Source organism: Toxotes jaculatrix, chromosome 19 (genome assembly GCF_017976425.1).
Source record: "Toxotes jaculatrix isolate fToxJac2 chromosome 19, fToxJac2.pri, whole genome shotgun sequence".
In the NCBI taxonomy this organism is placed as follows: domain Eukaryota; kingdom Metazoa; phylum Chordata; class Actinopteri; family Toxotidae; genus Toxotes; species Toxotes jaculatrix.
Window position 1 is genome coordinate 18,649,021 of NC_054412.1, and position 27,763 is coordinate 18,676,783.

Genomic DNA, 27,763 nt, shown 5'->3' on the forward strand with positions numbered 1-27,763 from the left:
GAGTGAACTATATGAGTGACATATATTCTAAAGTAACTAAATACTTTAAAACATCATTTACAGTATCTAATCATTTCTCAGTAAATTAGCTAAAAATCATAGCCTATAGCTGCATCTTCCATCCAACAGCATCAGTTGGAATCCAGCTCCAGGTCGTCGAGGTTTGAGATGAGGGTGAGCTCAGGTGAAGAATAACCCAGTGATTCTCACACGCAGGCGTCTGTCTTTCACTTTGTTTTCCTCAGCAATCAGGGAGGAGCTGGGCAAGTCCAGCACGGCATAGAGGATCCAGGCTTGCTGTTCAGAACATCTACATCCACGTGACCCTACAGGCCAACCACGGTCAATTGAAGACACGACAGAAAACGACAGCGGAATACAATGGCGACAACCCACGGAGACGGCGATGACAACAATAATCATGTTAATACTCAGAGAGGACTTTATTTGGGGTGGAGCGGTGCTGGACAAAACAACCATGGACAGGGTAATGGTGGAAGGCTGGTAACTCTGATAGCTGTGATTCATAGAATCCATTCCCGTGTTCCCGCTACCCCCCAAACACCCCCACCCCCTTTCAACTCCCCTCCCCCTCCAGCTGAGGGCATCTCATCCTGGGGGGGACAGTGCACGGTTTGAACAAGAAGCGAAAATCTTTATGCAAAGATGATTTCTCTGTCTTTGTCCTATAACAACAAGAAAAAAAAAACACAAAAAAATAATACTGAACTCTCTGATGATACTGTATTAACCATTGGCGCATAAGTGAACAGCAACACTGATGCTCAGAGTCAGAACTCTTGTGATTTACTATCGAAAGCCGCGTTTTACTAAGTGAGTGTGGCGATAGGAAGAAGGTGGGGATGGAAAATAAGAACTTTTTTTTTTTTTCCCATAATGCCATAGGGGTAGCGTGCCTGGGTGCGTGCGTGTGTGTTTGGGTGTGTGTGAGTGTGTATGGGGGGGACTGACAGTCTCTGGTGAAGTCCACCACTGCAGGACACTGTAAAGCTTGTCTTCCTAAAATACTATTTTAACCTGAACATGTACAAAAAGAGAGAAAAAGTTATTTAGAAAAAAAAACAACAAAAAAAAAAACACGTATCTATCAACCATGTCTGTTTCTGTGTAGATCTACGGCCATATCAAGTAGCTCAATAATCCAGTCCTTAAACAGGAAGCTCTCTCGTCTGTCTCTCCATCATCTGTGGAATCATAATCAGAAGTGTTGTCTCCCTGCTGAAGTGAGCGCTCTGTGGAGAGATTTTTACCGTCATGCTAGTTGACCATGGCCAGACGTGTAGATAGAAATGACTTCCTTTCCTGTGCGTTTTGATTTGAGGACTCTCTCGCCCTTTCTCTGTCAGTCTCTGTCCTGTTTTTCATATTTAGGTACTCCGTTTGGTGCACGTACGGTCCTTTTCTTTACGAGGTGAAGGTCACAAGTCTGCCACGAAAATTGTATTAACTGTCACAAGTTTTATTACAAGCAATAAGTGTAGCATCTCTTTTAAGGCCCGCCTGCCCGAGTCCCAACACCACCAAACATATTTCAGTGTGTGTCTCTGTCCTTTTTGGCCCTCCTGAGCTCTTGTTGGGCCAGTTCTTACTGTTACTATGCCACCTCTTGTTGACTGTATTGCAGATGTTCTGTGGAACTGAAGGCTGACATGAACGAATATCAGAACAACACTGTAAGACCTGATTTCGTGGAATTTCTCCATCACAACACTCTCCTTTATTATTTTGGATTCCTTTTTCTTTCCTGTAACATCCAAGGATACTGTATCTTTAGCTGCATTGGAGTTAAACTGTTTTTTTTTTTCATTTATTTTTATTTTACAGCATTTATAAGAGTAAAAACTTTTTAAAGGTGCACAGGTCAACTCAACTATGTAAGAGATGGTGTCCGTATGAGGACGTGAATGTGCCATTTACTCTTTCACCAGTGCTTACTGATGACGTCTTCGTTTCATCTCTTTGTCTTTGCCTTTTTCTCCTGCCACTGTCAAATCCTTAAAACTGTATTTTCCCTGAACATATGTAGAAGGGAACTGTCACTTTATTCTAAAACCCTTTGGTTTCATCATTTCTTTCAGTTCAGTGCTGAGTTTGTTGTGCACAATCAACCTGAGAGGGATATGTTGGGAGCTGAGACTGGTGTCCATAAACTGTAGCTGTTGCTCCAAGACTGCGTGTCAAGGTAACAGATTAAAGTCCATGTTAGTGCAGTTCTCTGTAGGAGGGACGGCCTCACTAATACAATCAAACCTCATGACTTTTTAACAGCCACTTTACAGTGGAGTCTGCAGGACAAACCTGCTGCTTAGTAACAACCTTGTGACCCTTCCAGAGGATCCTAAAGAGATGGGATGTCCTGCTAAAAGTCTGAGAGTTCTACTTTAAGTAATTTAGGATCTACAGTGAATTTTGTGGTATCTTGATTGTTACAAGCACCAAACAGAGAATTTACAAGGCAATACAGTGTTCATACTATCACCATAGTTAATGTTTCCATTCTGGTTTCTTTGCGACAATAACAGTACGTCTAACTTAAAGGGATGCAGCAGTGATTTAATATTTAGCTTCCATAAAGTTGGGGAAATTTGCAATGGGCCAGTATTTTTAAAAAGAAGGGTCAAAATCACAACAGCAGAGGCCAAGACATTCTGACTTTTAGTCCCGAGACTGAGTGAAGCTTTAAAAATGTTTGGTCCTACAGTTCCCATAATACCTTGATACACCTTGATCTTGTCTTTTCATGAGACCCTCCTTGCCTGGTTAACATCCATATCTTTCAAATGGTTCTGGTTTCTGATCAAATTTTGGAGTCTCCAAGACACAACAAGGGCTATCTCTCAGACTTCAGCTCTTCCAGAGTCGCAGAAAACATTATTCAACTGTTTCCAAAGGCTGAGGCTCCTCATGTAGACGTTTTAATGTGTAAAAATCTGTGGAATCCCCCTTTAAATTACGATTAGAAGAATAGGCTAATGAGTCGTTGTCCTACCTAAAGGTTTGTTAATCAGGGGCCGTCTGTGGCTGTTTGTAAAACACAGCTGTTCAAGGGCTTGGAATTGTCTTTGCTACAAAAAAAAAAAGTATTTCCCCCTTAGTTATTTTCTTGGGTTTGGGTCAAATTTGTTAAAAAAAAAAACACTTTCAGCTGCTTTCAATTCCAGTTTAGACATTTTAGACAGACGCCATAATCCTTCAGTCTGACAAGAGTTTTTTGGCATCTGTTTCAACTGGTCTATCTCATGCTCTAACTCTCTGTTCATAAAGTTGTGTCATCTTTTCATCCATCTTTTTTTTTTTTTTTTTTAAATAGAAACACCCAGCCAAGAGGCTCCCTGTCCTGAGTGTTTACACAGCATTGATTGCACTTTAAGACAAAAAACCCACAGAGCAAACCAACATACTCTGACAACAGTTGCTTAAAGCCTCTGTCGCCAACAGTGTGGCTATCTCACCAAAGTCTCCTGCTAAACATAATCACTCTCAACAAAGTCGCCTTTCTTATTTTTGTATCATTTTGTCAAGAAATCTAAAACCAGGAAGATGTCCATCTCTATATTCAGTGCTTTGGACTTGATGGTAGGTGAAATGTTTTGATCAAGAGAAGTTTTTCTTTGTGAAGCTATGTGGTCTGTGCCTTGTTCTGAAGTTGCATTTATATGTTAAAGCTATAAAGAAGACTAGTAATAATATCTAGGGACTGTAATTATGATCACATGCAGTTGTTATTTTGTTTGTCTTTCTTTTTTTTCATCACGGTCATTTGATTTGAAAGGAGAGTTCAGTGACCTTGGTACTGTTCCCCACCAAGAAAACACCTTTCCACCAGGATCTTCTTCTTTTTCTTCTTCTTCTTTTTTTTTTTTTTTTTTTTTTACATAAATGTGGTTTCTTACATTTGTGATTTTGCTTTTCTTACGGCTCAGAAGTACAATCAAACCTTTGAGACATGAGGCTTGTAAGGGTTCAAAGATGATCTTTGCTCTGAGATGATGTTTCTTTTCTAAACCTCAAGCCCTGTTTAGAAGTCCAGACGAGTCTGGCTGCAGTGTTCTGTGTTCCCTCATGCCATTTAAATATCACAGAGACAGTTTTGTGTTCAGCAGCTAATCTTTCTTTACACACTTGGAAATCTCTGAGAAAAACTATTTTGTCCTCTGCAGTGAGGTCTGCTCCATGTTGATGTCAGATTGCTGATGGAGACATTGATCTTTGTCTGTAAACCCGGTTTTCTGCTGAAGGAACTGAGAGAATTGTGAATTTGCGGGAATATTTGTAGGATGAATTTGGCTGAAGCAAGTTTCATGGATGGGTTTTCAGACTTATTCTTTTATCATCTGCATTGTACCATACTGTTCTCACGTTAATTAGTCTTTCTTACATGCTAACATACTGTTTTGTTTGAGCAAATTAAATAAAAATGGCAATATAAGACTAGGACTTGTTTCTTTTTTTAAATGGTGATATAGTCTCGCTTTAAGCGTATAATGACTTTGAATTCCCAGCAGGCCTTATTCCCTCCCTGGTGTGTTCACATCAGTCCTTACACCAGGTCAACCAAACTTTCACAGCCCATTAAATGCAGCAACCCATCTGACTGCTCCACAGCACCTTGTGTTTGCACTCAGCGGAGGAGAACAGGAAGAGAAATGACTGCCTGAAACTTTTTTCTCCTTTCCTCAAGCCTGCATGATGTGTGCGCCGTTCTGCTGTCAGTAAGCTGAGCTGAACTGCTGCTACAATGCTGGAGAGTGAAAGGATGACAGAACTGATACCAAGAATTGATCCTACAGTGCTGCAACTTTTGGTTTGCACTCTCAATATGCTCAAAACCAGTATTCTCAGAGGATTTTCTGCTGATCCTCCCCCTTTTTTTCTACCCTTCCACAATCATTTTTCAGGGGAACGCTTAGTTTTGTGGACTTGAAGAAGCTTCCAGTTCTCATCTGTCTGTCAAACGCAGCTGTAGAACCTGGTTGCTCACTGGGCTTGGTGAGGTGTGACATAAGAGAAACAGGGGTTGCGCAAAATGAAGGTCTGTGGAAAAGAAGAGAGAAATGTAGAAAATACAGTGCAGTTATTTTTTTCCTTCCTGTGCAGCTAATGCATGTATTTCCTTAATTCAAATTTGAATCCTTTTACTGCTTTATTACTTGAAGAAGATCACTATATTGATTGGATTTTTGATTAATAATGAGAATGAAGGCTTTTAATTTGTGAATGTGGATTTGAGGATATGGTATTTTGCTAAAAAATATTCAATTATGCATATGTAAATTTCTTTCTGTTTGACTGTATTAAAGATGTAGCAACCAAAAAGCAGATTCTCTAAATACAACACATGTGACTCCAACTTAATTAGTTAGGAACTTAATAATAATGTCACCAGCACAAAACTGTAATGGCCACAAATATTCTTATACTTCTGGTTTGCAGGGGAAAAGACCTGTGTTGAAGATTAAAGGAACCTTCCCACACTTTATCGGGTGTAAAAATGTTTCTGTGCAGCTTCAGTTTACAGCACATACACCTACACTTCCTGTGGGCGGAGCCTAGAGAGGTCTGGCAGTGCATCTGCAGTTCATTTGAGGTTTTGTTCGACTTGCAGTTAAAGAGGGCTCGTGCTGTGGCGAAAGCTGCACTAAGACAGGAAAACACCCTGAGCTGCCGAGTGAAAGACAAGGAAGCTGAGAAAGCACTGATACTGTGATCGGATTGGAGAGTTTGAATTTCAAAATCAGTTTTCTCACTTGTGACACTTAATGTGTCACGACAGTCAGGTCTCCCAAGCATGTTTCTTCATGCAAATAAGACAATGCATGCAGCTGTTATTGACTTCATGTCTGAGTGACTTGGTTCACTTGTTGAAGGTTGTTTGATGCAAACACGGATGGAGCAATTTGAACAGTTCAGATTCCGATTCCGAGAACTTTATTTGTCCCCAGGGGGCAATTTAAGAATCTTTCAAGTATCTTTAAATATTAAGTAAATTTTTCCATGAATGTACTATTGTATATTATACATCACATCTAAACACTACATCATAAGCACAGCCTACGGCAATGCTGGCACCACCAAGTTATTTAGTGGGAATGCATCTGTTGTCAGAGCTGCAAGGAGCAGTACAGTTACAGTTATCATATCTTGCCCATAGAAAACTCTAAGACATATTATTTCCTCCTTTCAGTAGTTTTCAGTAGTCAGGAGTTTTGCCTTGAACAATGGATGTAAATAGACTAATTTGGGCAAATTTCCATTTAATTTCAGCAGGATTCTTGTTTTTGTAGCCAACTATAACAGGCTACACTACTAAATATAGTGAAAATTCTTGTATGTTATTATATATTACATTTGTAGTTTATAATTACATTTTGATACAACATTTAAGTGGATTTATATTTGACTATTTTCTTGATATGTTCATTTCAATATGAATTATTTTATTTTTATATTGTAGCTTCTGCAGTGTAAAAGATATTTTGTGCAATAAGGAAAATTAACAATAAGGTGTTTCTATCATACATCGCGTTAATTGTGTGATACCTTTTCACCACTTCTACCATTTTGTCTGACGGTAATGTGACACCAGTAAACAAAGTAGTCGTGACTCCCTGAAAGCCAATCCTGATGGAGCCAAAATCCACCGAAAACCAATGAAATTGCAGAACTGTTTGAAATGCACGCCGAGCCAGCCAATCGGCAACCTTCGCGCCTTCCTGGTCACTGGTGGATTTCGCCCAGAGAGGGAGGGAGAACGAGCTCTACGTCAAACGTTAGCGTAGTCCGTTTTTTAAAAATATAAAGCTAGATTTATTAATTCCTCATCTTTTGAAGGAGTATTGCATCACTTTTATTCACTGGAATTATTCGCGTAATACTGAGGTAAGTGTAGCTGTCCAGTGCATGTGCTTATGTTGCAAAATATCAAATGGCTTTATGTTTCTCTTTGTTAGGAAACTGGTGTTTAGCCGAAGCTAACTCAGGCTGGCTTTATAACGGCGCTACAGGCTCCGACTAGTTTCTGGAATCGTAACTTGTTCAGACTGGCTGCCTTCCCCTTTAATATCTCATATATTTATTTGAATTGCTCGATAGTGCTGACTGGTAGCACGGGGACGCTAACTATGGCTTTTGAAGTGATATTCGTCAACTTCCAGATAAACGATACGCAACTCTAAGATGGTCAGAAATTAGACGGCGCCTTCTTAGTTAAAGTCAATCTTTATTCGACTGCAACTCTAACATTAGCCCTATTGACTTCTTCTTTGCCTACGCGCAATGTATTTTTAAAATATTTTGCTGGGATATCGCCGCTAAATTTAGTCTTGTCAAACTTATTCATTTGTGCTCATGTGTTGATTCTTTGGCGGATGCGTTCGGGTTTGTCACCAACACTGTTTGAATGCATGACGTTTTCCCTCCTTGGAGTTAACAACGGTAACGTTAGCCGCATTTCGTTAAAGAAACCGCTCGTATACATTATAGTTGAGTTGTGGCATAAAGAATATGCTGCTGTTCACTCGAACAAACCAAACTCAAGTTCGTGTGTCAAGCACTAAAATATCTTTATTTTATGAACCTTAGAGTAAAACGTTAAAGCTCTGGGAAGCGGCTGTGCACAACTCTTTAACTGGAGCACGGAAGTTAACAAGGTGTAAATTTGCAGCAGAACCACTCAGTCGTCGTCCTTACAGCCTCTTATAAAATAGAAAAATACTGTTTGCAAACTCGTCCGATGAAGTACAAATCTCATCTTTGTGTCACTTGTCGACGTTTGTTTTCGGGTTTGGAGTGGGCTCGCCGTTGCCCCTTGTGGTCGCTAGGGGTAAAAACTCCCACTACGACTGCGGCTCTCACCAACCGTCGAGTACCAGTGGGCCTCCGGCCTCAAGGGACAGTAATGGGTTCATTACGGCTTTACGCAACATAATGAGGGGCAGCAGTAGAAAACTTACTTGACCATGTGAGATTTATGCATTATCGGTAGTGTTTTCCAACATTACTCTTCGTGTTTTCAGGAGAGAAGACTTTAAGGATGGGGACTAACTGATTGCTTTTGCATGTGTACGTCTGGTTAACTTCCCCAGCTCCTTTAAAGTGAACGTTTCTCATTCACTGCGTGGGAGACGGTCCCTATTGGGACAGAAGTACACTAACAAACAAAATAATGTTATACAGTGTCCGTGGATCTTGTGGCTTTACAGTATATTGACTTTACATTTGATGGCGCATTAATATAAAGCAAAGTTTGTGTCCGCGTTTTTCCTTTTGCGGAGTAAAGGAAATTTAAAATAATTCTCCTGTCCCTATAAAAGTTAAATAATAGGGTGCTTGATGAAAAAACAACCAAAACAGATTGTCGCCGCTTTGGTGGGACTTTAGAGCTTAATTCATATGTTGCATTTCAAAGGCTGCGAACCAGGTGGAGCTTGATAGAAGTTTTCAGCACAAAGGGGGGATGTTTGCCTGACTTGTGTTTAAAACTCCACCCACGCTAGAGCCGGATCCTGTCATCAGTTCAGCCTGAGAACTGGTGGGAAACTCTCATCAGTCACGATTCAGCCCCATACGTTCACATCCCATATGGAACTCGGCAGAGAAGCCAGCAGAGCAGCGCAGGGACTTACTTTGGGTGTGTCTTATTGAGGTGGTTTTCACTCAGATGCTTTGGATTTTTTTTTTCCAGGATTATATCAGTTACCCGTGGACTAGGGGTTGACTGCATGTGTTTGACTTTCCCTGCCTGTGTGTTGGAACTGTTACTGTAAATCATTGTAGCCATTTTGTGTTTATAAAGGCTTATAAGAGATCCATGTAGTCATCAGATTTAATTGTGATTGGTTGATGAAAGATAAAAAACACATCCTGAACAAGTAATCTTAATCTCAGAGTAGTGTCTGTGTGATACCTGCTATCTACTGAGGCTCGGTGCTGTGTTAACCACAGGAACTTTAATTAGAAAGGCTGCTGACAGGAGGCTGTCAAGCTTAGCTGTAACTAGTCTGCTGTTGCATGCATGTTTAAGTCAGTGGTTCCATCCTTCCAGCAACCTAATCAAACATATTGTAATGCTTGATCTGTGTGCTTGTACTGGCAGTGGTAAAGATGAATGCGCTGTGTTTAACACGAAAGAATGTCTATGCTTGACTTGACATTTTATTACTTTTCAGCTGGCAGTTATTTAAGTGCTGCTTTCTGCACTGTGAATTTCATGTTGATTTCATATTGTACAGTAGCTGGTCTAAAACCCCTTGCCTGTTTGGCTATGACTTGAATGGCACAACTCTTTCAGACAGACAGCTTAGGGTAAACCTAGCAGGGACAGACCTGTCAGCAGTTCTGCAGTAGTGTGGTGGTTTTCTAGACACTGAGCCTCCCTGGTCACTAATGTTCCATAATGCTGACCTGGCCTGGCCCACCTCATTGTGTCCAGTGGTGCACATTTTAAAGTGTTAGCTGATGTAGGTTGTCCAGCCTCTCACAATGGTTGGATCCTTTCAAAGTTGTAGACCAAGAAGGTGCGCTGTTTGCTTAGGTGTATAAACACAGACACAACTTTTAAACCCAAAGATAAACAGAATACACAAAGATGATGATTGATACTCAAATTATTGATGTTCAAAATGTATTTTTAAATGGTTTAATTCATATTCTCAATGAATCATGAGCAGTTCAGCTGGAAATGATGTGATGCTTTTGAATATGTAATGCACTCAGTACTGTAAGGGGGCGTGCAGACACTTGCACTTCGATTGTTATGCAACACAGACTTTATTCTGTTGACCTTTTGGCACAAGTGTGCCTTCTTAAGAGCTTTAAGGGCAAAACAAATCACATCATATATGTAAAGCTTCACGAGACAGTGTGCGTCATAAGACCAATCACAATAAATAAAACCACACAGAATTTGATATACAACATGTAAGAACATAGCTCATATAGAGTAGAAAATCCAAAATGTCCTATCAAAGAGACTTGTTATAGTACCAAATATAATGGAGAATAATAATTTGACATAAATAAGACTGTCCCTAACCTAGATTGTATAAAAGTATAAAGACAAATAACAGGGTTACAAGAATAGCACATGACAAAAAATGTAAGATCAAAATAAGGTGCACAGGATAGAACTGGGTTATTTGATTCTGAACAACTCTGATCCAGGTGAAGCTAAATATTTTTTTCATGGACAGCTATCAGGGAAGATGACAAAAATAGTCATTTAGTCACTAATCTTTAGTGAAAGGATGACCTCACCTTGCTGCACCATACATCTACCAAATTAGTTTCACACACTAACAAACTAAATTAAATCAACCAAGCAGGTTTAGTTAACTTTCTTTTTTTTCTGCATAACCTTGTGGTTGTGGTCTGTACTGTGGATGTAGCTGTGTGATGTGGCCGGAACAGCCAACTCATCTCTGGTCATGTTGTAATAATAATGCCGGTTTGATTTTCTCCTTTGCTTGTGTTCCTATTTTAGGTGAAGAGCATCTTACGGCTCAAATTAAAGTCTTCTGTTTGTGCTTGCTCTGATGCTTACCCTGTACCCGAGACTGAGATGTCACTATCGCTGTCATTCAAGCACATTGTTGAAGTTTGCTGTGTGGACTTCAGTGGGCTTTATACAGATAGGGCAAGGTTCAAAGGCAATGTCAATGTTAAAAAAAAAAAAGTTTTACAGGTTTACAAGGTTTAGTGCTGATATCTTTTAATCTCCTTTCCATTGTCTTTCTCATCCTACCTGTTCTTTTCTCTTGTGTGTCTTGTCTGTCTGCTCTCGTGCCCTTCTGTATCGTCGGCACTCCCTCTTTCACTTTCTTTTTCTTCCCTCCTCTTTGTAATTTCTTTTGCTCTCACTCTTAATCTCTTGTGTTTCACTCTTTCTCAGGTAAATGAGGATGCCTAGTGTGAAATACCAGAAAGGGGACAAGGTGATGGGCCGCTGGCCCGGCAGCAGCCTGTATTATGAGGTTAAGGTGCTGGGCTTTGACTCCAAAAGTCAGCTCTACACTGTCATCTACAAGGATGGTACTCAGCTGGAGCTCAAGGAACAAGACATCAAGGTAGAACCAGAGTCTCAGAGATTCTTACAACCTGAATGTCACTTTGTCTTTACACAGTTTCACTTTTCTTTTCTTTTCTTTCTTTTTTTTTTTTTTTAAAGAAAGGTTTATACTATCTAAAGCTTAAACATGTGGATATTAGGAAAAGGCTGTTGCTCTGTAATTTGATAAATAGTTCAGTGAAGATTCTAACTGTTAAGTCACAGCATGTGATATTACCTTAATGTCTATAGTATTATGGCATAGGTTGTTGTAGCTGTTATATTGGCAGTTTTCAAAATTCCTCATTTTGTCTGGTAAAATGTTAGTTCAGTTTGATCTCCCTTTGTTTAAAAAATGTTTTCACTAAATGGTTAAGAAATGTGACAAATGTCTTGATGACCAGGTGGTTTGGTTACATGCCGTTGTGCTACAGAGTTATTGTGACTGACCTTTCTTGATCCCACTGTGTAGAAGTTTCTGTATTATGTATAATTACTTTTGCATGCACATTTAGGAATACATATTTTTAATACCCCATCTAGTTACCTCTCTTTTTTGTTCAGCTATAAAACAAAGTATCATCAGCTTTTACCAATGGTTGCAATCTACTTAAGTGTCAACTGCTGTTTTCTTTCAGAGCGCTGCTGGTTTCCAGGCCCGTTCCCGCTCCCGCTCTCGTTCTCGATCACCAGGCCGACGTCGCAGCCGGTCACGTTCCCCAGCAAGGACAACACGGCGCTCATCTTCTCGTACAGCGGCAGCTGTCGCTGCTGCAGCTATAACAGACAGCGCACCATCCTCTCGCAGGGATACAAAGCTGAAGGATGCATTGGAAGTCAGGCTCAGCCCCTTGGTAATTGCCACTTCTCACTCTGTTATCATAGCATTGGTGATGCAGGAGGAGCTGATGTACAAAAAGAGACAGTGATTATCAGAAAGAGTGTATATTTGCAGGCTGGGAAAGTACTGACAGAAGATTTCATAATGGAGAGTTTAAATCATACAGAGATTCTTTCCATCTCCAATACTTACCAAACTGTGTTTTACGTGGGTGTGTGGTCACTATCAATTCACTGTACTTGCTGTTTTGAATGACTGCCATAGACAAACATCTAGGTATTGACTGCCAAATGGCCTTGTCAGATTCAGCATGCAGATAATTTTCCCCACATGCAGTGTTGTTTAAGGCACAAATAAAATCCCATAGTTCCCGACTGTCTAAGAACACATTCATATTCACATTCAGATAGTTGTGTCTCACACACAGCTGAATTAATTTATTTTAAGAAGGTGTACAACTGTCTGGCAAGATCCAGGTCATTGTCGAATGTCCTAAATCATCAGTACATAGTCATTGTGGAGAAATATTTCAGTTTCTGTGTCTCTGATTTTGGATTTTGCGTATAACACAGTCACGTGTATCTGGTCCTCACGTTGGTTTTTCCCTTTTTGTCTCTTCATCTCCATCAATCTCCCTCCATTGTTTGACGGGCAGGAACAGACAAAGGCACCTGAGAACAATAGCAACAATAAACATGACAAGAAAGAGGAGAAACAGAAAGAGGAGAATAACATGGCTAACAAAGTGAATGAGGTAAGTTTTATTGTATAATTAAAAAAAAAAGTTTGTTTAGTCTGTTTGGAAAAGTTTGGAGAACTTGATAGTTTTCACATTTTGGAAAAGTGTGTATTTACTCAATTGAATGGCTTAGCTATAAATTGATAGCGGACAGTGTCATTGCCGAGCTACTGTCCATGCACACATGAATACAAACCAGATTCATTCAACACACACGAAGAAGTGTGTTTAAATAAATAAATGACTTCACTGAAGTGGAAAGTATGAGAAGAACACCAAAACAAATTTCTCTTCTGTATTGTTGATTTATAAAGAATTTAAGTCACTGATTTTTTTTTTTTAATTTACAAGTGTTTCCACTTTTGCTCTCTTCACTTGAAATCAGTTTAAAAAAAAAAAAAGGGTACACAATATTACAAAGCATAACCTATGTTCCAGGCAGTACTGGCCTTCTAATGTTGAATGGGCTTTGAGGGTGGGTTAGAGCTAATGGAATGTCATGATGTGCACATGTTGGGGGCGCCATGTGTGTTTTCCAACTGAGAGAGGCTCCCTTCACAAGATCGTGGTTCAGTTCACCAGTCACATGCCATACAAACATGTGCCGCCTCTTTACTCTCCCTGCTTTAGGAATTTTCTGGAATTCTGTGACAGCTTTTCAGGGTCCCACATGTAGTCTAGTCTTAAAAGACATCTGAGCTGCTTCTTTTATGTCTTCATCCACTTCTAACGTTTTGTTAAAAGTCCAAGGTTACGTGACCTAATCCTTCATCCTTGAAAGGTATACACTCTGTAAGAAGATTTCTGTGGGAAAACTCTGAACTCCATCATAGTCCTAGGAAAGTATTTGTTTTAGTTAACAGAGAAAGTCTTAAGGTTATATGAATTTAAACTGAACTTTGGAACACCCAGTCTGCATACAGTTGTCTCAAATGAACTTTACCTGATGAAAGTCAGACAACTAAACATTGTCAAAAAAGTGAGTACAAGTGATGGACGGTGTGCAGGATTTTTTTTTTTTTTCATGTCATAAGATCCTTTGCATCTGTCACTAAGACTTATTGATGTACAAGAACTTTGAAGTTGAAATTGCGACCCCACATCTTGTGCAACTTTTGAGTTTGATTTGTATTTTTTAATAATCCAAAATCCTAAATAAAATCTCACAAAACCTAAATCTTTCTTCTGAAGTCTGAGGAAAAAGAAGAGGCAGAGCCCGAGAAGACTCGTTACAATCTGCGCCGCAGGAAGGACGATGGAGCTGCCAAACCAGCTGCAGCCAAACCAGAGCAGGAGGAGGTCAAGATGGCTGCAGCTCCTGCTGCCACCTGCTCCACCTCACTTGACTTTGGAGGGAAGATAGGTAGGTTACAGGAGAGAGAGTAAAATGCATTTCTCTGTCAATGCCAGCTTGCCAATAGGTTGGTGGTTTAGCTAGAAATGCAGAAATGTTATAATGATGTAATCCGAAATCTGATTAAAGTGACATGTAGTTTCTACGATGTGTGCTTTCCTTCCTGCAGGAGCGTATTTCTGGCTCCTCTTTCTGCCGGCCTGGGTTCTCTTCCTGGTACTCCAAGTCAACCTGGAGGATCCCAGCCTGGCCAATTTCCCCCCTCCTCTGCCTCCTCTTGAAGCCTTCTGGGATGCCCAGGCCTTTGGCTTTGTCGTCCTCTGGATTGTATTCCAGGCCCTCCTCTACATCCTGCCTGTTGGGAAGGTGAGTGAGAGGACCTAACTGTACACACAGTACATTTTGTACTGGCTTTACTGTGTTAGTTTAAAGGCCAGTTCATGGTTCCTGCTTCCCCATGTCCTCGATGGTCCTCGTGCCGTAAATTTCAGCATCTCTCTCAGTGGGCGTCCACATGCATCCCGCTATTTGGGTCCATTGTAAGCGCACAGACTGTCCATGCACCAGACAAGTAAACTGGCTGCTTGTTTCATGCACTGCGTGTATGTACAAAGCAACGCTTCATCTTTCCGTCACGGGATCGGCAACATGTTTTTTAGTGCAGATGTGGAACGTGTCCACATATGCATACCCCGTTTGTAGTATGAACAGAAGTGCATCTGCAGTCTGCAGCTGTCTGAAGGCAAGCAGAAACCATGAACAGAGCTTAAGGAAGGTGATAGCTGACTGTTCTCATTTTGTACTATTTCCTGTACAGGACAGACCCATGTGAACTGGCACATGACTTGTTCTATTTAATAACTCCAGCATGAGGAACAAATTGGCTGAATGATCAGGAGTAACAGTTAATGAGATACTCCACAGCATGCTCTTTGTCCTTCTCTCCTGGGTCATCTCCTCCTCTTGATGTCTTAGACTAACTGAGATTTCTCTCTGCTCATTTAAATTTAAAATTTAAATTTTTCAGTTGTAGTACTATTTTTTTTTCTAAAGTAGATGAAATCCGATGTGTCTCTTTCATCTTCAGTATCCTAAAAAAACACCATTATCCAATGGGTCCATATGTTTTAGCATGCTTGTGGTTGCTCATGAACGAGTGGCCCCTATTCCCACCATGACGTCTCCCTCCACACTGAATGAAAATGTACTTTGTTAATCCTGTTGTGTTTTTTCTGTTTCTCCCTCTGTAGTTGAGCGAGGGCATGCCACTGAGGTCTGGGGAGAGGCTGAAGTACAGAACCAATGGTGAGGCTGTGTGAAGCAATTCCCACCGCTATTATTTTGTCCACACCATTATATCAATCAGAGTATGATAAATAATCGACATCCCAAAATGCAGCCTCCAAAAATGATACCACAGTTTAATTAATTAGTTTTAGCTAGGTGTTCATAATAAACTGACAGCTGAGTGTTTTTTTTTTGTTTTTACTTTTTTTGTGTTTTGATTAAATTTCAATCTGTGTCCTAACAGGTTTCTTTGCCATCGTGGCGAGTGCTGTAGCTGTGGCAGCAGCGGTGTACCAGGGTGTTGATCTCACCTACATCCACAGCCGCTTCCTGCAGCTCGCCGTGGCGTCCTTCCTCATCGCCGCCCTTCTTAGCGTTTACCTCTATGTCCGCTCTCGCTACGCCGCCCCAGAGCAACTGGCACTAGGGGGGAGCTCCGGTAAGCAGAAAGATCCAGAGTTACTGACTCGCTGATCATATCCATTCTGTTATGCCTCTTTTATTATTATTATCATTTATTTTGTCTGTAGTCTGCTTTAGGTTTGCGCAGTTGTCTCATTTCTTTTCCCTCCCTCCCTCCCTCTGTTTCTCTAGGCAATATGGTTTATGACTTCTTCAAAGGACGTGAGCTCAACCCCCGTATCAAAGACTTTGACCTGAAATTCTTCTGTGAGATGCGTCCTGGCCTGATAGGCTGGGTGAGTTTTCATGGGACACCAGAACTTTTTTTTTTGTCTCTTGATTTTAAAAATGCTTCAAGAGTTGTGTTTATTTCAACAAATGGAATGCACACGGGTGTCTCAGGGTCCACACCACTCCGTCTCCATGCAGCTCTAGACACCATAATGGAGGATTAGGAAACAATCATGATGATGGATTTTATCGTCTCTGATTTTTCAGTGTTTGATCAACTTTGCGATGGCGCTCGCTGAGATGAAGCAGCAGGGTCTGGATGTTCCTTCAAACAGCATGATCCTTGTGAACTTCTTCCAGCTGCTCTATGTGGTGGATGGCCTTTGGAATGAGGTATGCTCAGCACAGCACACGACAAAAATGTTTCTCAGGCATTTTCTCAAAAATATCACTCAAAGGGAATTAACATGCTGATAAATAAATAAAATAATTACGTGCATTGTCATATATTCAGACCAAATGAATAATAACTGAATGTCCCTTTGTCTCCTCAGGAGGCCATCTTGACCACCATGGACTTGATGCATGATGGTTTTGGCTTCATGTTGGCTTTCGGTGATCTGGTGTGGGTCCCCTTCACTTACACCTTGCAGGCTTATTACCTGGTTAGCCACCCCAACCCTCTGAGCCTCCCAGCACTTACTGCCATCGTCATACTCAAACGTGAGTAGGAGCTGAGCATCAAACTGAGTTTACTGATCAGCTGAATTCCAGATTTGGATTATTGAGTTCACATAGCTCAATTTACTGGTTATTGTTGTTGCTTTATGTTAATGTCTTGCATAGATACTCATTTAGTAATCTCACTGTAGTTTGAGCTAAAGATCATTTTAGATAATTATGATTATTAAGAAATTGGTAGAGTAAATATTTCTGTGGTAAGGGCCTATATTTTCTTTGTTTCAAAAGGAGATAGGATATATATGGAACCATTCCAGTTGTGTGGCTTTTGATGGTAACATTTTCTCTTGGTCCCTGTCTCTCAGTCGTTGGCTTCTACATCTTCAGGAAATCTAACTCTGAGAAGAACGCCTTCAGGAGAAACCCATCAGACCCAAAACTGTCTTGTAAGTTCTCCTGCGGGTGTATGGTCTTAGTTATCTGGTGAAATAAAACCCCCCCTAAAAATTTCTTTATTTACCTGAATCCCCTCTGGTGACACAGTCATTAAAGTCACTGAGCTCTCTAGTTGTTATTTCCATACCAGAATTCTGTCTGCGTCTTATCAGCAGTGGTGAAAAGCAACTGCAGTATGTTGTTAAAGAACAATACAAAGTTTTAAAGTATAGTGCTTGTTAATATTTGAAGGTGGTATGTGTAGCCAGAAATACTTCTGTTACAGAAACCTCATATAATCATGTTTGGGTCTGACCTGACTTTGTTACTCACAATCATTACAGCATGAAAAACATCTTTATAAAACACTGAAAATACACCAAAAATATAATGTTTTATCATGTTTGATAAACAGGTAGAGTTCTGCATAGATTGAATTTAAAATAACACTTACTCTTAAATCATTTTTTATATATCGTATTTTATACTAAGGTATTGTTCTAAGATCAGATTGATTTCTGCCTTCTTTCTTCCTGTTTCTTTGTGTTTTTTTCCCCACTGTAACATCTGTCTTTGTGTTTTGTCTCCAGATCTGAAGACGATCCCCACAGCCACAGGGAAGAGTCTCCTGGTCTCTGGCTGGTGGGGTGTGGTCCGCCACCCGAACTACCTGGGGGACCTCATCATGGCTCTGGCCTGGTCTCTACCTTGCGGTGAGTTGCACTTTTAGCATCTTCAACAGCTGTGACGCAAAACACGAAACATGCTGTGATGAGGAGCGGTCTACTGTCATGTATTGTCATTGTGCATTTAAAGGGCTAGTAGTTTATAAAAAATTATAAACAAAGTGATAAAACTACCACAGAACATGAACTTATGTATCTGAATAAAAATTTTGTGAACAGATGAGTGCAAATGATATTGTTTTCTACCAAATAAATTTACAGACAGGTCATTTTATTTTCTTCTGTCCTCCCTTGTGTGTTTACCATCTGTATCTGCAGGCTTCAGCCACCTCCTGCCGTGGTACTACATGATCTACTTCATCATACTGCTCGTGCACCGAGACTCCCGCGACATGAGCGAGTGCAGGAGGAAGTACGGGTCCGCGTGGGACGAGTACTGCCGAACTGTTCGCTACCGGATCGTTCCCCGCGTCTACTGAGGGACCTGATGCTGGACACTCGAGCGGAGGACTTTTTTTTTTCTGACCCAGTATCATGGCTGTGAAGGCTCACCAAAACAAAAAACAAAAAAAAAAACCCCCAAAAGTTATGGATTGACTGACTGAATTGACTTTTTAGAATTTTTTGGTGCTTAAATCAAGAATTTTTAACGTCTCTCTGGACTGAAGAAGCTACAGTACGTTGAAGTTTTAGATGGAAGAAATAGACTCATTGGTATAATGGACTGTTTGAAGACTTTCTTTTTTTAATAGAAAATACCTTTTAAAACATTACCTAAAAGCTTACAAAATGGGGAAAACAAAACAAACGCCTCTGCTAGGAATGTCTTGTTAGGATGTATATTATTGTACATACACATTTGTTTTATTACTTAAAGATTACCACACCACTTGCATACTTTTTTGATAAGTTTTACTCTTTGCTTGCATATTCAGAATTACAATATCAATCTTGGCTTTTATGAATCATTTTGTAAGTAAACCTTCCTACTCTAATTTTCCAGCTGGTGTACATTGTGAAGGATTGATAACCTGTACGCTGGAAGTAGGACTCATGTTCTTTCTCAGGACCCAGAACTTTGTAAGAAAGTTGAATTAGAAAAGTTTTGTCTTAATAATAATTTTGTTGTGTATAGTTTTATAGATATCTAGTTTTGAATTGAGAGTGTAAAATGATTTTCAGAGGTTTCATGAAAAAATGCACTAATGCGTTTAAGGCATTTTTATTTTTATTTTTTTTTTTGTTTTATCAGTTCCAAAGTGTATTTGATTTGGCTTTGCTACCTCAGGTTCACTCACTGTCCAGCTCTCCCTCCTCCGTGTCCTCTGGGAGACAGTGTGTGTAATTATGAGTGTGACGTCACTCCTGAAGAGAGGAAGATGAGTTCGGCTCGTTTTTGCATCTCACCAGTTATGTTAGCATGCGTTATGAATTTAGCAGCACCTGTCCCCATGACAGATGTGTCACGCTTTCAGAACGAAACTCCCGACTCCTTTTATTTTTGTCCCAGTGACCTGCATATTATTTTTTTTTTTTAAGCATTGATGAAACCTTCTGTATTTTGTCCTGCTAGTTTCTGGATCAGGCTCTCTGTTATAAACTGGTTGTTGATTTCCTACCACTGCCACATGAATTTGGTTTCTACCTATTTAATAAGCTTTAACAACTGTTTTAATGAAGTTTGGACTGTGACAACATGCAGAGCTGTGGACTGTGTTAGCATTTATAACCTGTGCATTTTCGAGCCCAAAAAAAGTATTTTTATGCCTGTGCAGCTGTAGATGAGTACATAAGTAGCATTGCAGTAACTATACTTAGGTAGCTTTTTTTATGCTGTGCTGACTCTGTAAATATATATATTTTTAATCATGTTATTTTGAGCAAAAGAAGAGAAAGTAGTGATAAAAATGATGTTTCTCGGTAGATATTTAATGTTGCTTTTTATTTGTTTTTTTTTAAGTTAACCTATTTTGACCACTGTAGTTATGTTTACACCTGGATTTGCCATGTTTCAGGGCAACTCTTCAAAATCATATTGTATCAAAAAATATGCATAATGGTCTGTTACCCTCATTTGCAGACCAGAGGAAAAAAAACCATGTTTGATTTGTTTGGTCATTTCGATGCCACCGTACCCCAGGACACATGGTGATTGTGTTTCCTTCATTTTGGTTTGGCGGTCTGTGAGTGGAAAGCAAAGTTGGATGTATTTTGATATATGACAACCGTGAATGAGAAGTTTAAAAGCTTTGTCAGTGAGGATGAATCAGATCTGCGACAGTGGCTGGAATAAAGCTTTTCTGTACAAACGTTGCAGCATAAAATAAAGATTTACAGTATTTCTGTATATTTTTTTTTTTTTTTTCTTTTTTTTCTTTTTCTCTTTGGACTTGGTTGACTTTTTGATACACTCGACGGTGAAGTGGAGTTTTATTCACAAGGACCAATTCTTCACTCCCTTCCTTGTTCCTGTGAGTTAATGTCAGCTCATCCTTCTGATCTGTGTCTCTCAGACCTCCACTTCCCCACTGTCAGATCCCTCCATTCAGTCCTGATGTCACCATATCTGACCAATGATCTTTCTGCCCACATTCCTTGAGCCGATCAATCACCGGATGAATCACTTGGTCTTTAAATACTGCAGTTCTGTCTCTCTATCTTTCAGACCTACTACTGCGCAGCCCACCTCCTCCCCCCTACCACCCCCATGATGTCCAGGCTGATTCCAGGAGATCCTGTCCTGTCTACTGTCTTCATTTGGACCAATATTAATGAAGATACTTCAAACTGATGTAAGTCTCGTCACCAAATCCCTCTTGCTTAGCTCAGTAAATGTTGTTATTCACTTCCATTTGATCTCTCCTGGTGTTGTGAGAAGGTATTTACACAAACCCAAACATGCATCCTGTTTTGGAGACCAGTGGAAGGATGTCACTGGTCCAGTCAGATCAGAATGTCTCCATCATCATCATCATCATTAGTTGTTTCCATGAGAGATATCTCAATGCAAATAATAATAATAATAATAATAATAATCAAAAAAATAATAATAATAATAATAATAATTATATATAATTATATATATATATATATATATATATATATATATATATATATATATATATATATATATATATATATATATATATATATATATATATATATATATATATAAATATATATATATAAATATATATATATATTTATATATATATATATATATATATATATCAATTGCTTGCATGTGTGATGTGAACCGGTGGCTTGGATCTGATCTGAGGATGGAGACATCCTGCTCAGTCTCATGTCCGCACATGGTCCACTGTGGACTTCTACCATACAACGGTGTGTAAAGTAATAAACGCTGTCCCTGGTGCTGAAACACTGTGTCTGACAGGAGGATGTTTACTGTTCTTATATTGGCCTGACTTTCAATGTAAAAGCCTCCATCTTCAGTTTTAGCTGGTTTTCAGTAGGCTGTGGCTGCAGCAGGGAAAACTTTTGGTTCTTGCATGTGTCAACCCAGCAGTAACATAAAAACCCCCTGCATGGCCAACTGCCATACAAACTAGCTACAGCAACAACAACTGTGGCTCATACACACCAATGAGCTTTATTGTTAGTGCAACCAGAAACACAACAAACACAAGGAAGTTTGTACCGAAATGTCTGGAGGTGTATTTGTAATAGTTTCTGATTTTTTTTTTTTTTTTTTTTCTTAAAGGAGAACACAGGACCAGTGACTTACAGAGAAGAGATATTTGCTGTAGGAGACAAAAGAAAAATGCAATTTTATTTCAGTTGGACTGATACATGACAATGATAAACCCACACAGTAGTACAACTATTTTCAGCTCTGACACTTTCTGATGTGTCAGTGAAAACCCTCAGATGCTGGTTTTACCGTAGTTTCCAAGCCATTTACACTCACCGTGAACTTTATATGGAACACCTGCTCACCTGCAATTTATTCTTGCAATTATCCAATCAGCCATGTGGCAGCGGTGCAATGCATGATATCATGTAGATCCAGGTCAAGTAATGGTGTGGGGAATGTTTTCTTGGTTCACTTTGGGCCAATCAATCATGGTCTGAATGTCACAGTGTGTCTGAGTATTGTTACTGACCATGTTCATCCCTGTATGCCCACAGTTTTCTTCAGTGTCCTCCCCCAGTCTCCAGACCTGAATCCAGTAGAGAACGCCTTTGGGATGTGGTAGAACAGGAGATTGGCAGCTTGAATCTGCAGAAAACCACAGTTACAAAGGAAAGTTTCCAAAATCTTGTGGAATTCATGCCACTTAGACTTGAGGCTGTTTTTAGAGCAAAGTGAGGAATAACCTTATATTAGCCTGCTGTTCCTAATAAAATGCTCGGCGAGTAGATTTCAAAAGGCACTGAAATATCGCCCAGTCTCTTCCCTGACAGGTCCTATAATCAGCAGAGGGTCTGAGTAAATTAAACAGCAGTTAAGCTTATCAATGACTGCCCAAACACACATTATCACACAGTCCTTTTCCTGTTTTGGCAGCTTTGCATTCACCTCACAAACAAACTGCACCACAGTTCTCCTGGAACTAGACCAAGACCCTGCATTTCAAGGGGCTGGGGTCTGGTTGTTTAGTCCAGAATTTAGTTTGAACCGCACCAAACAGGTTATGTGTGAAAGTAGGTATATGACAGACATGTCTGTTATCTACTAAGATGAACAGCAAGTAAACTGAACCTGCCAGTGGACCTGAGGCCAGAAAAACTGAGATTTACATTTATTACTGATGCACCGATGCCTTCAATTTATTCCAAGCCCTTGATTGAAGAGTTCATCAGGCTCTGAACCAGTCAGGAAAACCCCTAAGTAAAAATTGGCTGATCTTGATCTGGTCAGATAAAAATTCCCAAACATTCCTGGGTCCTGTTGGACAGTTCCCAGTTCACCTCGGTCTTTCTGCTCCATTTTTCAAGCCTGAACCTCAGGTCTCTGTTCCAGGAGAGGTAGGTCTGTTTGACATCCATCTGTGTTAGGAGTAGATAGACCAGTAGATGATGTTGAACAGGATGTAAGACGCGGGAAAAACGACCCGTGAGTACTTGTCTATGGCGTGTGTGTCGATCCACACGTTGCTGTAGGCGCTGGAGCCAACGTGGCCGGTGACCTGGTCGTTCTCCATAGCCAGCTGCACCAGCATCCTCTCCCGCTTCACCCCGTTCTCCTCGGGCATGCCGTAGTTCCCGGTGGTGTTGACGTCCACCTCACTGTAGCTGATGGACATCGTGCCTGGGTGGGCCATACCACAGGTACACAACAGCTGCAAGGAGACAAACAAATGCTTACTGACTAACACACACACACACACCACCCAGTATCACCATCCCTTGAACCATGACTGTAGTGTGGTTAAAAGTGCTTTAAAACAATGACTTCATTAAATATACATCTCCCTCTTGGCACATGTGTGAGCATGGAGATGAGAGGCTGGTACCAACCCTCTCTCTGAGTTTCCTCTCCATGCGTTCCTGTAGTGTAGACAGGTAGTTGACGGCAGCGTACTCTATCACTGACAGGAAGACAAAGACGAAGCTGACCCAGAGGTAAATGTCCACAGCTTTGATGTAGGAGACCCTGGGCATGGAGGCGTTGACTCCGGTGATGATGGTGGACATGGTGAGCACTGTCATTATACCTGAATCAGGAGAACAGGTTCAGGGGGAGTGAAACCAGTGCCGTGCGATGTTTAAGTTCAGTGATGAGGGTAAAGAGGGAGGATTTGTCCGAGACAATCGGCACCGGCAAGGTTTTTGCCTACTGTGATATTTCTCTCTGTCAGATCACACTGGATTGCCCACACCAATCAGCTAACAGTTAAGCTAAGCTCTCTCACCCAGCGGCACTCTGGCAGGGACGGCCCTGCGGTCGATCCAGAAGGACACCCAGGACAGCATGACCATCAGAGTGGCAGGGAAGTAGGTCTGCAGCAGGAAAAAGAAGATGTGACGCCGCAGAGTGAAGTTGATGTACAGACGGTTGTACCAACCTGGAGAGGACATGAAGTTAGAAGCCGCTGAGCCCACAGCTACAGTAAAACTCAAATTTAAAGACGAGTCCGCTCCTTCTGTCAGTACCTGTGCTGCTGTAGAAGGCCAGCTTGGTGGTGGTGTGGAACTCCTGGATGAGGAACTGGGAAAGAGAAATTCTCTCGTCTGTGTTTAAGGAGCGGTTCCCTTCCTTCCAGTACAGCATCAGGTCGTCATCTGTATACGCATCTGGAGAGACAAAGGGTATAAATTCACATCAGTAACTGCAGGGAGAGAGGAAAAGCCACATCAACCTGGATCATTTCATTTACTTACAGCTCTCGATCTCCAAAGAGCACGTCTGCGTATCAAGAGGAAAACGACTCAGGTCCATGCTGCACATGGCTGTGACTGTCACCCTGCAATGACAAAACAATTTGCTGTTGTGGTGTCATGTCAAAAATGTTACCAGAGAAATTACAACTTAAGTTACACTCATTACTAAACCGATTTATTGTCACATCGTGCTCTCATTTCCTCGTGTCATTTTATGTTCCTATTTTATTTTGAAATCACTAACCTTCTCTCTCTCATTCCAGATTCACTTCCTGCCCTCCTGTGTTTCCCGCCTGTTTGATTACCTGCCCCGCCCTAACGTGTTGCACCTGTGTCCAGTTGTCTCCCTGTGTGTTTAAGCCTCGCATGGCCTTCAGGATGTATTTATAGGCAAATGCAGTGTGGGGCCAGGGGATTCAGGAGAGATTTGGCTTCCAGCACAGAAATGATAAATGAAAATACATAATCCAGCTCACAGGACGAGTGAGGGGCTACGCGGTCTGCAGGCGACATCCACGAACTGTCATCCTCACTCACAAATCTGCCTTAGTCTGGAAAAATCTCCAACCGGCACCAAACCCACACAGATTAAGCCAGGCCATGTGATGAGCATGCTTATATATACACTATGTACAGTCAGCTAGTCCTCCCTCATACAGACAGTATACATTTACCAGTTAGCAAAGCACCACCGTCTACGTCAAGATCAGGATCTGCCACAGTCTGCTGTAGGGTCCCTCACACTGAGCACTGACGTTTGGTCTCTCAGATCAAATATCTCGATGTCAACCGTTTGAATTTTGTCCGTCCGCAAAAAAAAAAAAAAAAAAAAAAAAAGCACTGCTATCACTGAGTGGTCACAACAGGATGCAGATGGCAAGCTGTTACTCTCTGCTAAGCTCTGTAATGGGAATTACAAAATCAACTACTTTGGCTCGGAGCCTCGTATTGCTCGCCAAAATGACTGGGTCACGCTCAGTGGTATTATCGGCCGTAATTGGCAGAACATTATCCCCTTAAATACATATCTTGTACTGTGGCAGCTGGTGCCACTTTAATTGTCTTGGCGGGACAGCTAATGGCAATTATATCCCTGAACATCCATTAACATCATGACCTGAACACTGAAAAAAGAATTAGATGTACTGTAAGTATCCATGTATATATATTCAGATGCATTTTGGTTGCATTGTGGTTCACACAGCTCTGCTCGATTCATGTGTCCCCGTAAGTTATGATGGTGGGACAATGAGCCAACATGTACCAGATTACCTGAGGCTGTAGAGGACCTTGCCATCGGGGTAAACTCGCAGCATGACATTGTCAGTGGTGGTGTCATGTGTGAAGGACTTCTTCGAGTGGACAAAAAACATGTCCGGTACCCAGATTTTCTTCACCAGTCGGCCATCAAAAGTCATGCTCTGGTTGTTATTGCTTCTGAAGGACAGGCGCTCGTCTTTCCAGTAGTGCCTCAGATACAGGGTCATAGTAAAGTCCTTAAACGAGAAAACGCACATTTGTTTCAGCACCGTCTCAACTAACAACGTGTATAAATGTTGTACTTGCCGCTTGGTCCTGACGTACCATATCAACCTCGGAAATCGCATCTAAGCTTTCAACCTGAACATCCACTCCAACTGGGACTGCAGGCCCTGGAAAAAAAAAAAAAAAAAAAGACAGCAGTTTATAAAAAAGTCATCAACATGTAATTTACAGTCGCTGACATGAGTGTTACTTTAAAACACAGCAGTGAAGAGCCTCATTTGGAGCTGGATTATCTGTGTTTTTATTTAAAGGTCATGGCTCCTTTTATGTCAAACAGTGACTTCTGCTCTCTTTCATCTAAAACCCTATAAAAGCAGTTTAAAAAAAAGGCACAGATCTGATGGAGGGAGTACTCTAATCCTAATTGACATTAAAATGTATTATAATGTAAGTTGTTTTCTTCTTCTTTATGCTTTATTTTTTTATTTACTACATTGCTAAAGGGCAACATTTTTAAAATGGAAATTATAATTAAGAAAACATTCCTCTGTTAGCTTAGAGCCTGAGCCATACAGTCATTAAAGTGAATGACTTCCTGTCTTTTCCAGATTTTTTTTCTGCTGCCATTTTCCCTTGTTCCGGTGACTAAGGCAGAAAGTCAAGTATAATATGAAAAAATTCTATTTTGTGTTGCTGCTCTTCTGTTCCATCATTCCTGTCTTTCCTTGGCTGTCCACCAGATGTCCTCACACTGTCCCTCCAGTGTTTCATCCACACACCTGTTCCCACTTCTGTATTCAGTCCTGCGGTCACCTGATCTCTCCTCAGCTGTTCTTCATTCCTCATCAGTCCAGTCCCTCTGAACAGTAATCCTGTCCTTTGTCAGTCTGTCTGTGTATAAAACAATGTGTATCGCCCCTCTGGGTCAAATATAATACTTATTTTTGTGAACTGAAGTTTTGCTGAAAAGTTATATATTATATATTTAGACATGGAGGAGGTAAAACGTTGAGCCTCTTTCAGATGTCGGGCTCTGCTTTGGTTCTTTGTGTTCCCAAAGAGACACAATCAATATGAACACGCCTCATTCCTCCAACCACAGTGTGAAATGCTTCTACACTGATTTTCATCAGATCAAACATCAGATTTGACTCCATGACTTTTTTTTTTTCCTCTAACCAACTTAAAATTTTAATTGTAAAACTGTAGAATTGTTTGAGTATTTTCATTATTTTTTAACAAACTAAAATTATTCACTAAGGTTACTAAAAAAAAAAAGAACTTAAACCGTACTGTTAATCAGACTCAATCCAGCTCAGATGAAGACTTATCAAAAGCCTGCAGAGTGACGGCTTTACGTGAACTTCATACGAGGTTTCAGACTCATAGAGGAAATGGAAGTGTGAATATTGAGGGGGGGAAAAAAGCACAAAGACTGCTAATGTAGCAGATTAAAATGAGGGTTACTGAAACCTAAAGCTACAGACTGTGGCTGCTTGGTAAATAATCACTGGCCCACAGCAGCAGCACCGCTCAGACATAATCCTGCTGTGGTTATGTCATCTCCACAAGCCAGTGCCGGACACTCCCACTCTCCCTGTTTAGATGAGCTAATAGATCTGATGGTACGAGTGAGGGATTTAGTGTGAAGTGTAAAAGAACACTTGTCTTTGAACAGAGATCCCAGTCTGCAGGCACTGCAGGAGAGATGAGCCTCCTTACCTCCAAATCCTGGTCGCATTGTAAAGTCATGGTCATCTATCCTGAGCAGCTGCTCTGACTTTGTTCCCCAGGCTTTAGTTATGTCCAGACTCCTCTTGAATAAAGGGCTGTAGGAAATATTTGGGGGAAAGAACAATTTGAGAGTTCATTTGTGAACCACTACACATGAAGTTTCTAAGAAACATGACCAATTCTGCAGTTCTACTCTTCAGTTAGCATGTTGCACTTACATGATGATCCTTCAGTGCTTCCTAATATGCACCGGGTTTGTTCCATCAATCCTTCTGAGCGATTAATAAACTTTATGTGAAACATTTCATGCAGTTTCTCTCAAGCTGATCCAGTCAATTCAAAGTTTATACAGTATGTGCTCACCCTGCATCATGTCAGCTACGACTAAATTTGACCTCCACGATGGTAAAGACAAACCGATGAATGTGAGGAAAATTTGAAACTTTGTTCGTTATGAGGTGCTGGTCCATGAAGA

General features: G+C 40.7%; 3 protein-coding genes across 7 annotated transcripts in view; 2 read left to right on the plus strand and 1 right to left on the minus strand.

Annotated features, from left to right (window-relative positions):
- The window catches only part of enah (ENAH actin regulator), a 101,037-nt gene extending 97,824 nt beyond the window's left edge, over positions 1-3,213 (plus strand). For all 4 annotated transcript variants that reach the window (XM_041064308.1, XM_041064307.1, XM_041064309.1 and 1 more), the window contains one exon: positions 246-3,213. In XM_041064308.1, the coding sequence (XP_040920242.1) occupies positions 246-283 (38 nt within the window). In that variant the 3' untranslated portion in view covers positions 284-3,213. The remainder of the gene's footprint in view (positions 1-245) is intronic.
- Positions 3,214-6,755: 3,542 nt separating this feature from the next.
- lbr (lamin B receptor) lies at positions 6,756-18,278 on the plus strand. Of its 2 annotated transcripts, none has more exons than XM_041064879.1 (14): positions 6,756-6,900; positions 10,910-11,084; positions 11,704-11,919; positions 12,562-12,660; positions 13,837-14,008; positions 14,139-14,365; positions 15,250-15,304; positions 15,531-15,725; positions 15,881-15,984; positions 16,187-16,312; positions 16,474-16,642; positions 16,966-17,046; positions 17,626-17,748; positions 18,040-18,278. In XM_041064879.1, exons 2-14 carry the CDS (start codon positions 10,914-10,916, stop codon positions 18,198-18,200), a joined length of 1,899 nt encoding a protein of 632 aa, XP_040920813.1. In that variant the 5' UTR covers positions 6,756-6,900; positions 10,910-10,913; the 3' UTR covers positions 18,201-18,278. The 2 variants fall into 2 exon arrangements, with proteins under 2 accessions (XP_040920813.1, XP_040920814.1); XM_041064880.1 differs by having other exon boundaries at positions 14,169-14,365.
- Positions 18,279-22,576: 4,298 nt separating this feature from the next.
- LOC121199558 (gamma-aminobutyric acid receptor subunit rho-1-like) lies at positions 22,577-27,310 on the minus strand. Its single transcript, XM_041064370.1, has 8 exons — positions 27,277-27,310; positions 25,654-25,721; positions 25,342-25,565; positions 24,070-24,152; positions 23,842-23,982; positions 23,601-23,753; positions 23,206-23,402; positions 22,577-23,027 (listed from the first exon to the last, which is right to left on the minus strand). Exons 1-8 carry the CDS (start codon positions 27,293-27,295, stop codon positions 22,740-22,742), a joined length of 1,173 nt encoding a protein of 390 aa, XP_040920304.1. The 5' UTR covers positions 27,296-27,310; the 3' UTR covers positions 22,577-22,739.
- Positions 27,311-27,763: the final 453 nt, after the last annotated feature.